This window comes from Furipterus horrens, unplaced genomic scaffold (genome assembly GCF_987537825.1).
Source record: "Furipterus horrens unplaced genomic scaffold, mFurHor1.1.pri manual_scaffold_4, whole genome shotgun sequence".
NCBI classification, from domain to species: Eukaryota; Metazoa; Chordata; class Mammalia; order Chiroptera; family Furipteridae; genus Furipterus; species Furipterus horrens.
The window spans coordinates 32822694-32835657 of NW_028327174.1; the positions used below are offsets into that span (position 1 = coordinate 32822694).

The 12964-nt window shown below is 35.3% G+C and overlaps 1 protein-coding gene across 1 annotated transcript in view; it reads right to left on the reverse strand.

The window, feature by feature from the left end:
- The window catches only part of ST8SIA1 (ST8 alpha-N-acetyl-neuraminide alpha-2,8-sialyltransferase 1), a 127940-nt gene that overhangs the window by 39829 nt on the left and 75147 nt on the right, over positions 1–12964 (reverse strand). The window contains exon 4 of the mRNA XM_090275483.1: positions 7322–7414. Coding sequence (XP_090131609.1) covers positions 7322–7414 — 93 coding nt within the window. The remainder of the gene's footprint in view (positions 1–7321; positions 7415–12964) is intronic.

The window sequence follows — 12964 nt, forward strand, 5'->3', positions numbered from 1 at the left end:
CCAGCGGCTATCAGGCTGTGAGGGAGCCCAAACAGGCCCACAAGGAGAGACCACATGGAGAGAGATGCTCAGTCATCCCCAGCTGTTCCAACCCTGCATCATATCAACTGAGGGAGACAGCATAAGCCAGATTTGTTCAACCTAGACCTTCCTGAATTCCTGACCCACAAAAACTGTGAAAGACAATAAAATGGTTATTATTATTTAAGCCCAAAAGAGTGATTTGCTATTGAGCAATAAATAACCAAAACAAGAGCTCCAAATGCCAATCTCCTCATATGTGGTATTATTTTCCAATATTTTAGCTGTGCCTTTCATTTTCTCACTACAAATTATATGTAAAAATATGTATAATTGTTGTTTTATACAGATGAGGTTTGTTTTTGATTTGTTTATATACTGATTTCTTTGCACCTTAAATTTTCTTTCTGAAGTAACTTCTTTTTTGACTAATGAGGTAGAGCATATATTCATTTATTTACTAGCTATTTGGACTTGTGCTTTGAAGTCTGCTTCAATTCTGACTTATTTTCCCTTATTGGGATTTGTTTTTCATATTAATTTCTTTCTAAGTTAAATATGAAAGTTATTCATATATTCTGAATACAAGTCCTTTGTCATCTTTTTTTTACAAAATGTTGTATTTCCTCTACTTTTAGCATGTCTTTTTATGAATAAAAGTTTCTAATTTTAATATATCAAACTTATGAGTCTTTTCCTTTTTTAATTGGTGGTATGTAACAAATCATAAGGCCTATGTTATTTTCTATAAGATTTCTTAATTTGATTTTCAAATTTAGGTTTTAACTATCTGGAAATGATGTTTGGTATAAGGTATGAAGTAGAGGTGTGATTTCATTTTTTCCTTATAGACATCTGTCTCAATATCATTTTAAAATTTGCCCATTTCTCATTGACTTACAACATTACCTCTGTCATATATTAAGAGTTTCTATGTATGTGGGTCTGATTGGGAGGCCCTATTCTGTCTAACTGGTCAGTTTCTTTATCCCTGAACCAATACCACGTTATCTTAATTATAATAACTATATATAGGTATTATAATATCTGATAGAGCAACCCCTCCAACTATTTTTTTTCTTCATAGAAGCTTTTTTATATTCTTGGCTCTGCATTTCTACATACATTTTAGAATCAACTTGTCAAGTTATACACAGTTTTTATTGGAATTGCAATGAATCTAGATCAATTTGGGAAGAAATGATGCTTTTACAATCCTGAGTCTTTCAGTCATGGACATGGTACGTCAGTACATTTAGTGAGGTTGTCTAAAATGTCTCAATAAAACTCCATAATTTTTCTAACAGTACATCATATTACTGATGCTATTGTAAATGGTGTATTATTTCCTTATTTCACAAAATAGAATGGTAATGTGCATTTTGATCTTGAATCCAAAAACCTTGCTACACTGAATACATTTTTAAGTAAAAAATATTTCACTCACTTTCCCCAAACAACGTATAATTTGTGAAAACTCAATTGGCTCCTTCTACAATACCTAGATCACCTGGAAAGATCACCTGATGTGATAATCACTGATTATGAAAATGGGCTTTGGATTGAGCTATGTCTGGGTGAAGTCCCAGAGTGACTACCAGCAGTTGTGAGTTTGAGCAGGTGACTAAGCTTACCATATCACATTTCTTTTTTCTGTAAATACACTAAAATATCCTAACTACTGGGATTCAGTGTTTAATGTGGCAATGTATATAAATAGCACATAACCTGGCATGTAGAAATGTTGACTACATGTTGACCAACATTAATCATAATGATTCTTGCTTGCCTTGTATTAATTGTTTATGTTGAACTTAAATCTTAACCAATAAGTTTACTTTTCCTCTTAAGTATTTAACTTTTTAACCTTTCCTTTCTCCTGTAGTTTTTGTAATTTTTCTCCAAAACACAATTACAACCTCTATCTCATCCTGCTCTAAATCTTGCTATATTATTTTCACCTTCCTTTTAAAATCTTACCACCAACTCCACATAGGTAGGAAAATAAAATCTTTACCCTTTGAATGTCTCATTTTCCTGCACAAGAACATTTAGTAATTCTTAAAAGTTATTCCCAAATTAAAATAATAGTTAGTATTATACTATGATTATGCAAGATGTTTTCATCAGGCAAAACTGAATGAAGAGTACATAGAATCTTCTCATACTTGTTTTTGGCAGCTTCTTAACTATTTGTTATTATGTAAAAATTTTTAAAATTTAAATAATCAAATAATATTTATGTAAATTCTCTTGTCCTTTTGTTCATTCTCTTGAACCAAAGAGAAGCTCACCTCAAGTTTAAAAACTTCCCAGAACTCCAAACCACTTAATTAAAGAGACACAATCATCATTGGATATTCTCTGCCATCCTCCTGATCAGACTCTCATAAAAAATAGTAAGTAAATAAATGCACACATACAAGAATTGTGTAGGAGTCAATAATTAAGCTATAAAAAATGATGTTTTGTTTTCTCATTCTACATTAGCTACATCAGGAACCAATAGGAAAAAAGTGGGACAACCATAATAGAAAAACAAACAAACAAAAATTTTTAGTGGGGGAAAAAAATGAAAGCAAAATAAATTAATAACTGAGCCAGCAACCACCCCCTCCCCCACAAAAAAACCCTCACATGTAGGAAAGTGAACAAAAAAACAAAATGTAAAGAATGGAAATGCAATTTTAGTGAATATTAGAAGGACAAGGATTTTCCTTTACACTATATTTTTCTCCCTACCTGATCCCTCCAGAATTTAGCATTCTGAAGAAGTAAGCAATGATATAAGGTTCTTTGCATAAAATTAATAAGAACAGTTGTTAATAAAGGTTTTGTTGACCACGACTTTGACTGGAATGTCATGCCTAGAGAGGACATGCTTGGGCTCTGGTTGTTACCAAAAAGCCCTGAGGAACTAGGATTGACTTTCGAAGGCAATAAAAGCCCATGAGAAAAAAGGCCTGGTACCTTGATTGGTTGTGTGGTCCATGGCAATCTTTCCAGGGAAGGAATAAAGGCTGCTTTCCTGAAAGATGGCTAGAAGAGACCTTAAGGCACAATGGAAAACTCAAAGGACTTGGAAAAGACAGGTGTTTATAGGCAAGGCTGAATGCCAAGTATGTGGCTCAGCTCCTGTGTCCTGAAGGGCAGACTGAAAGTCACCCTAAAGGTTCCTCGTGTAAATTCCAGCAAAGTAGATGTAAAGATCATAAGTGATCATTTGCTGCTCTTGTTGTAGTTTATGCAAATGAACACATTAAAAATAGACTTAATTCAGTCCTTTTAATTAATGACAAGGAGGGTAATCTTAAAGAGAAAAATCACAATTCAAGGAAAATCACAATGCTCAGCGGTAGGCTATAAAGTAGTGCAGCTGTCTTTAAAATTTATTTTCATTTAAAGTTTGTTTTCATTTGAAAATTAAACTAGGTCTGTGACATCATCAAAGATGCTTAATTTACAGGCAAGGAAAATGTCAAATGCCTTGCAACTGGATGTCTTTCCAATAAAACAATCTTGCAGTTTTAGAGACTGGTTTGTGGGTTATATTGCGTAAATTAACATGTGTTTTCTGTTTTCATAGGGCATAAGCCTATGATCTCATTACCTGAGTGATTGTCTGTACATATAGGCCTCACTTAACCCTGTCTGCATCACTGCCTCCTGAGACTCAATGGTTTGGCTGAACTAAGTGGCTGGGTTGGTGAAGAACAGGGTGGTCTGTGGGCTTCACTTTAAAACTGGTTTCTCTTTTCTATCCTAATGGCTTGGACAGAAAGGGCCCAGAGGTCTGAGAGGGTGGAAACCTAAAATATTCCCCTCAGCCCAAACAAGTATAGTGGGCAAAAGGGTTTTGGACAGGTGTGATATGCCTGGCACACCTTCCTCCAAAGAAGCCCCTTTTTCCCCTAATGTGGGACATTGAAAAATTAATACCTGACTTTGTCACCTAGTGTTTATGGATTGAATGATGCCTTTTAACCCTGTTGCCAGATCTGTTGCCCCAAAATATAACTAGGATGCCAGCCTGTTAAACCAAGCACGACATTGTCTGGGGACAGCCAACTGACCTGGAGTCTGCACGATCCTTCCCCATGTGGGAAGGCCACCCTGCCCTCCACACCCCCACTCTTATTAGGGACCTAGATCCAAGGGTAGGTAGGACGATGGCTATGTCCAGCTTGAAGCAGCTAGAGGAGCATGAGACCTTTGCCCATTGTCCTTTATAAGATTATAAAGGGTCTTAAGTCTGAAAGGCGGGGATTGTTAATTTTTATTGTTATAATTAATTAATTATTTTAAAATAATTTTAAAAATAATAATATAGGAAAGGGTGAAGCCAGAGAACTTGTATGCACAACCCATGGACATGAACTAAGGGAGGTGGGATTGCTGGGGGAAGGTGGGTACTGGGCAGAGGGGAGCAAAGGGGGAAAAAATTGGAACTATTGTAACAATATAATCAATAAAATATACTTAAAAAAAACAAGTCACACTAAAAATTAAGTATCAAGATAATCTTTGGACATTCATTTATTTACTCACAAATTTGAATGGCATTTTTGGTTTTCAGTGGCATTTTAAAAACTAATAGTTTATTATGAAAGTAATACACCTATATTCACTAACAGCAAACAGACATCATACAAAAATGAATAGAAAACTAAAATTCAAATTTTAAAACAGTCAAATCATATATGTATCATTAAATTAAAAAACAAAGGAGATAATCTGGAAGACAGAAATAAGTAAAAGCACAAAACTTTTAAGTCCATTAATAATCTTGATAAAATTTAAGAGGACAGCACATCCATTAAAAGTATGCTGCTTTAAAATGAAATAATTAGACTCACAGAAAATAAAAACATTATTTTAAAAAATGAAAATGGTATTTTATATAGCAGAATGGACACAGCTGGAATATGATTTAGTGAGCTGAAAAGGGTTATTCTTGGAACACAAAATACACACACATACAGCTACAAGAAAAGAGTTAGAAACCTTGGATAATCAATCTAAAAGTTCTAATATCCACATAATAGGAAGACTAGAAAAAAGGAGCAAATACAATGAGTAAGAGGAAGTAGTCAGACATATAAGACAGAGATTCTAATCTATCCTACTTGAGGCACATCATGAGAAGGCAAGTTTCTTAGGAAAAGACAATGATGGCAGGAAAAATAGAAGACAGCAGGAAAAGAGGAAGACCAAATATGAGTCTACAGGAACTGAGCAGGGGTGTTGAGGACAAGACATTGTGGACATCGCTCATTCGTAAGGTCACCAGGTACTGAAGCTTACTTAACGGCATGTGGCACACATAAGAGAGTGCTCAGAGATTTTTTAAAAAGTAATACTCATGATAGCTAATGCTTATATGGTGCTTACAGTATACCAGGCACTGTTCTAAGCATTATAAATAATTTCAATATATAAAGGTATATACACACATACAATGTACACACAAATATACATATACATACATATGTAGTGTAATTCACTATAATAGAAGTATTATTATCCTGATTTACAGATGAGGAAACTGAAGGAGACAGTGTTAAGTAACACGTGGGCGAACAGGGAGTAAAACCCAAGTCATCTCGCTTTAGAGTACAGAATTTTCATCACTAAAACTCAAGTCTTCCAAGTAAAAGAACTTCTTATTAATGTGCTAAGCAACATTAATTTAAAAAAGACTCATTCTAAGATATATGTTGGTAAACTATCTGAATTTAAATAATAAACTTCTGAAATGTAACAGTGAAGAGAGAAAAGGTTTCCTTCGAAGAAAAAATAGACTCCTATTAGACTTCTTATTGGCAACACTGGAATCTAAGAAGATAATGAAACAATAGCTTCAAAGTTCTGTGAACATATGAAATATCTGGAAAAGCTTACCTATTATTAATTACCATTATTTTCAAATGATGAGGTTTGGGGTGAATTTTTTTGTTTACCTCTTTTGTACTTTGTCTCTTTTGTTTTAAATTCTGGTAATGAATATATGTTTTGTTGAAAACAAAATTATTGTTATAAAAATAACTACATACACATGCACTAAATTTCTTTAATATGAAAAATGAAACTACAAATGTACTAGATAAATACAGTATGGTATTTTCCCATTGGGGGAGATATGGATAAGAAAGATCATCCAAAAAAAGATTTTTTAATAAAAAGAAACCATAAAGGAAAAAATTAACAAATTTCACTGCATAAAAAAAGTTAAATTTTGATAGGGCATAAGTTAAAAAATGTATAACAGACTAGAAGAAAATATTTGTTACATATATATAGCAAACAAAGACTTAATATCTATAATATAAACAGTCCCTATAAATCAACAGAAAGGTATTTTTAAAGCAAAAAATGAACAAGAAATATAAATAGGCAATTCACAAAAGCACAAATAGCCAATACCCACTCAGCCCTTCTTGTATTCAGAATAAATACATAAATAAGTAAATAATGTACCATTTTTCACCCAACAAACTAACAAAAATTTAAAAAACTAATAGTACATAATGTTGTTTTCAGGATTAGGAAACAGCCAGTCTTATCCATGACTGAAGAGGATGTAAATGGAACATTTTGGAAGGGTGTGTATTTCACTCTTACTTGCTAGCTATACAAAAGAGTCTAAAGGCAACGTCTGAATCGTCTTTGCACAGAGATTGAGTCATTCTCCACAGCTTACTGATGAGCTTCATCAGCTAGAAAATGACCCGCAGAAGCTCCACCAGAGCTGCCAACATTTCTGAAATCAATGCTACAGTGAGAATTTTCCATCTGCTTTCCCAAATCTGATTGAATATAATGTACTATAATATCATATCACCGTACATGCCTATACATTCTGACAACATTGCTATTTTCATGCATGCATATGCAGTAGATTGGCCGTCTCCTTGTTTTTATGCTTAATAAATCTGATATTAGTTCGGTTCAACAATCAATGCCAATCAATGAGTTCAGACTGAAGCCAACAAATTGGGAAGTAGTAGCAATGAGTAAGCAGGATATTGTGTTGTGTCTTTGAGCAAAACCATGGATCTTCATGTTATTTCTACCATCTCTGAAGGCAAGAAACAGAATCCCAGCTGAAGTGTGAAATAGTGTTTGGATTTCCATAATTCTGCCTAGTTTATTTACAATTCCTTTCTTCATCCTTCCTGCCTGTCCAGATGGTTTTCTTCTTTGTTTCCTAAACTGAGTCATGCTCACTGCCTTTAAGATGCTAAATACTTCACAAATCTTCCTCGTCAGTTCCTCACCAACAAAAGTCATAAATGCTTACCTTTGCCGAATTATGCTGGGGTTAGCTGTCACTAGATGACTTCTGGAGCCAACATCTTTTGTGTATTCACTTGATAAGGGAGGAAGATTGCATCTAGGGATACAAGAACAAGCATTTTAGAATGATTTTCCTATTTTCAAATCATCAGTTATCATAACAAATAAGAATTTTACAATTTTGCCATCTCTCCCTTTTAATGGACATCAGATGACAATCATCATCTTAAAAACACTGTCATGAAAACTAGTCCTGTTTTAGAATAAAGAAAACATCAGCCGGAGAGGTAAATGGTCTGTGAAAAGAAAGAGGTGTATTTAGAATGAATTTACTCCATTCAAAATATTTCTGAGGTGGGAGGACAGGAAGTGCTAGACTTGAAATAAGAGCTGAGGAGGGTGTGGTACACTAGCGGATACAGGACCTGCACTGTGTTCTGCATACCTATAAACCTCAAGAGATGGGGGTTGAGGGGGGCGGGGATTGTATTTGTTTGTGTTTTTCCTTCTTTTACCAAATTCTAAATTATAATAGTACATTCAGAACAAACTCTGCCTTGAATGTACTATTATAATGTGCTAAATCAATGCCTGTCTCACTTTTGTGTACATGGCCAATGTGTGGGTTGATTACAAGTGAAATCATAATGATATGTAATCTAGAGAAATGCAATGATTCTCCACCAACCCAGGTCAGCTAAGGGAATGAGTATAGGTGATGTTTCCTTGGTGGCACACACACACACACAAACCACTTCCGCCCTGGCCTACTTTCCTTGGCCACAAATGACTTATGAATGTTTACAATGGAAAAAATGGCAACTGCAAATCCAAATCCCATGGCTTGTCTGCCGGTGGGAAATTAGACAAGTTAATTCCTCTTTCTGGCCTCAGTTTCCCTATTATACAAAATGAAGATAGTGACTTTGCCTTTCTAATAACATTGTAAAGATTAAACCTTGATGTCTCACATATAGCAAAAGCTCAAGAATGCCACATACCAGAAGTAGCATATAAACATAATTATACATTTATTATTTATGACGACCCCAAATGAATCTACAGTTTCCATTAGTTTTTATTTTATTTCTGTGTCCTAATTTCTCCTCTCCACCTGTATCTCTAACCTGACTTCTACCAAATCAAGGCATCATTAACTTTTTATTACGTCAACAAGCTAAAGCATCGTTTATTTGTAGGTAAAGAGATCTTACAAATATTAATGTCTCTGCAGGTCCCCAACTAATACATTTTTCCTACAAATTTTCTCCAGGACATGGAGATGTCTGGGCACCCACTCAGCTGGTCAGCTCAAGTTCCCTGATGTTGACTCCTACCACCTCAAAGTATTCTGGGTGGAAAGCTGTCTCACTTGATTTGGAATTGTCCCTTCATCTGTTCTTTGGTAATGAGATACTAGTTCTTCTGGCAGCTACCCACAGTATTCAGCTAGTCAGTGAATTTTGCTGAGTGCCCATTGAGAACAAACACAATATGCACTGTGGGGAGCCCATGAGAAGCCAAGTCGCAGAGCCTACCCTTGTGGTGTCTTCACACCACATCCCATGTGGTTTCTGAGGACACTTAGGAGGAGGGAGTGAACTTATGCATTAACAATCAGGCTCATCCCGCAGGAAGCTGACTGTGGTCTTGCAATTTAATTGATCTTTGCAAACATGAAGATAACTTCCAGGATAAAACAAAGGCTAAAATTTGGAGATTTGCCTCTTGAAGAAGCTTTGATCTTGGTGGTCCTTCGTAACATTTGCAAATCAACCAATTTATATTAAAACTATAAACTGAATATTGTTAAAGAGTGCAGTCTACCTGCTTTGTCATTATTAAATGAAGAAAATACTTTGCTTTTCTGTGTGTTCCTTGTATGTAGAACCATGGCTCATATGTCTAGGTTCCTTCATAACTCCTATTACAGAGGAAAAACTCAAGAAAAACTTGCAGATATTGACTGCCAAATCCTCCAGCAGAGGGAATTCTTAAAACAATAAAGACAATATTTTATAAATGTTTTTCTATAAAATAATGAAATTATATTTTGATGTGAATATCTTCTTTATGTTCCTTGGGTAAACTTTGTCTTCAAGTGCAAATGTCTATGACCTCCCCTGTAGCTCCTTTCTCAAAAAAGCACACTATAATTTTAGCTCCTCAACTCCTAAATTGATAATTACATAGATTTACATAAAAGGCACATTTAATACAGTCAAATTGTTTCTAATAAGGCACAATTGTGTGAAAGTGTTTCAAATTTTGCATTACTGCTTGTTGGCACAATTAACAGATATTAATGACTAAAATGTCTTAGTAACTGTGCTCATGATCCTAAATGATGCAATCACAGAACTAATGAAAAATGAAATATTCTTTGAATTGGGGCATGGAGGTGGGTGGGGAATAAGCTTGATGGAGAGGAATCTTTAAGTAAAAAAAAATCATAATATTATTTTTTAATTTTAATGTATACTTAAGTGTTCAAAACACATACTTCAGCATAATTCAAAGGCACCAAAATTATGGTGCTCTAATTTGTGTTCCTGAGCCACCCAATTCCTCTCTAAGATGTAGTCATTCTTATCTCTGTCTTGCAGGTCTTCCAGATAAATTTGATTCTACAATATTATTTTTTAAAGTTTTGTTTTTGGTTATAGAGAAAATGTTTACTTCAAAAAAATGGTCAATTGATTTTTCACATTAGAAGATGTACTTTGAAAATATCTAAGCAAAGAAAATTATGGCACTGTTATATTGTAATCCTGAAAGATATTTTGAACTCTATCTCCTCTGGTGTATCACTGTGTAGAGGTAAGGCTATAACTGCCTGCAACTGTCCACATACCCTATAGTCTAGAACCAGACATGCTATGTGTTCCCAGACATATTTACTCACTAAATGTTGAATCGTGAATAGATGTTACTATCTCAATTTTCTAAAGGTACCCAAAATGTGTATTAAGCAGCCATTCATAAATAAATCCATAAATTATCCAATAAAAATAATTTTTAAATAATTTATCAACATTTAATTACTTCCATATTGTAAACCATAAATACAGCTTTTTAAAAATTCAAATGTGTTATGAAAATAGCATTATCCTTGAAATTAAATCAGAGGCACATGCACACATACCTCTAGTTATGATGCTATCTTCTTTGAATTCTTTTCAATCCTCACTGCCTTTATCCATTTATGAACATTATACTTAATACTGCATTGACCACCCTAATCATAGGAACCCATTAATTCTGAACTTAAATATATCAACACCAGATTGTTTACAACTCAAACTTAGTCAGGATTACTGGGAATAAATGCGGTCCTGCAAGATAACCCCCTAAGGTGCTTAGCTCTAGTCTTACACATTTTACCTTTAAAGTATCCATCTTCCTAAATGTAGAGACACACACATATACACTCAGGAATAATATCCAGTTGGCCAAAAAGTCCATATGGTTTTCTCCATAAAATAAAATACATTATTCATTTTCACCAATAACTTAATTGATTGGGATATTTTTCAAGTATGTCAGCTATCATCCACGTGGTATAATGTTGATTGTTCTCAATGCCTTGATTTGATCACTATCAACTTCAACTGGTCTACCCGACCATGGATCATAGTCTGGCAAGAAATCTCCAGCACAAAACTTTGCAAACCACTTCTGACACATCCGATCAGTCATAGCACCTTCTCTATACACTGCACAATTTTTTTTTTTTTTTTGCATTTCAGTTGCATTTTTAGCTTTCTTGAAATAATAAAGCATAATATGCCAAAATGTTGAATATTTTCTTCCATCTTTGATATTAAAATGGCTACACAAAAATTCGCCAATTTTGATGTTTTTTTTAAATGCACACTGATATGACAACTGTCACAATCCAATCTAACAAAATTACTTTGAATGAAGTTAAAGACAACTAAGCACTACTAGAGCTGTCTCAGAGAAATAATCAAATGAACTTTTTAGCCAAACCAATATAAAGAAACATTTACTGTATAGCCTCCTTCTGCATTGCATTAAGAACCTCTTGAAGTCATTTAACTTCCCTGAATCTGTGAGCATAACATTATCCATTCTTTCTTCCTTATACAGCTTTTGGAAAGAGTAAATGAATTTATAATCAAGAGCAGTTTGAAAGTTTAAACTAGACTACATGAACTGTGTTACAATGATATAGTATTCATACAATCACAGATAGAATCAGAGTTTCTACAGTGAAAAGGCTTAAGGAATTGTCTGCTCCCACCTCCTCAAGTATATTAGAAAGCTGAGCCCCAGCAAGGGTAAAATGACTTGCTGTGGATTACAGAGCCGGTTTGTGACGAGGGCCTGCCTTCCTACCACTCTTTCTTCACTGGTTTTTCAGCCTCTGCCTAATGCCAATGTGTTGAAGTAAGTACCTGAATCTGCCCCAGGATCTCTGTTCTTATATCTACTCTCTCCAGGCACTGTTTCCATTCCTATAGTTGAAATATGTCTCCAGCCCCACCTCACACCATTCCTATGACTCACGACACTGTGATGGCCCATGGTGTCTTTCCCACATTAAAGCCTTGCAAAAGGCTCTTCCTGTGGCCCAGGGTGGAATGGCTCATCTCAGACACCACTTTTCCTCAGGAAGTCCCAGCTATGCACCACCGCCCTTCTGCTACTGTCTGTCTCTGAATTACCCCACCACAGCACTAGCACACCTCCAGGTTTTAAGCCCATGACAGAATTGTTCAACATATCATTTCCAGGTCTGGCTAAGTCCTAATATAGTGTAGATACCCAATAAACAAAAATTATATTGACTCGAATGAACAGAATTATATTTTTATCTTCTCCATTTTCCTATTGTTTGTATATATTGATGATGATGATGATGATGAGGAGGAGGAGGAGGAGGAGGAGGAGGATTATAATAATAATAATCTGCAATGGAGAGGAAAATGCTGTCCTACAGGCATTGTCCTGCAAAGCAAAAGGTCGCAGGTTTGATTCCAGGTCAGGGCACATGCCTGGGATGCCACTTCAGTCTCCAGTTGGGGCATGTATGAAAGGCAAGTGATTGATGTGTCTCTCTCATATAGATGTTTCTCTCACTCTTTTCCTCCCTTCCTTCCCTTTTTGCTAAAAATAAATAAATAAAATCTTTTTCAAAAGAAACCCAACTCTCCTTCTCTGAGAGGAAACCTGGTCTTCCCCCATGTACATGGCTTTCCCCGAAACACCCTCAGATAGTTTTTACTTTCCCCTTCTCTGCTTAGCTCCGAGCTCAAAGGTGGTTTAGTGTTCTCTCACCTACCGTTTGCCATTTAAACCATTACTGTTATCCTTAAAAATGAACACATAAACCAAATCCCCCTTCTTCTTTGCTCAGCTTTCCATCCTCTGTGTTCCTTCAATTTCTTCAGTAACAAATATCTTATTTTTCCACAACACATCTGAACATCCACACAAGAAGCTCCAAAATTATATGCTCCAGCAGGCTATTCTTTGACTTTGGCTCTCATGTCCCACCTCTCTTTAATGCTCACCACACACCCCCAGCAGGCTCTAAAGGATGCTAGCATTTGCCTCATGTGGCTCCCCCCTCCCTCTCCTTCATGCCTCTCAGGACCCACTTCTAGCCAGCCAGACTTCA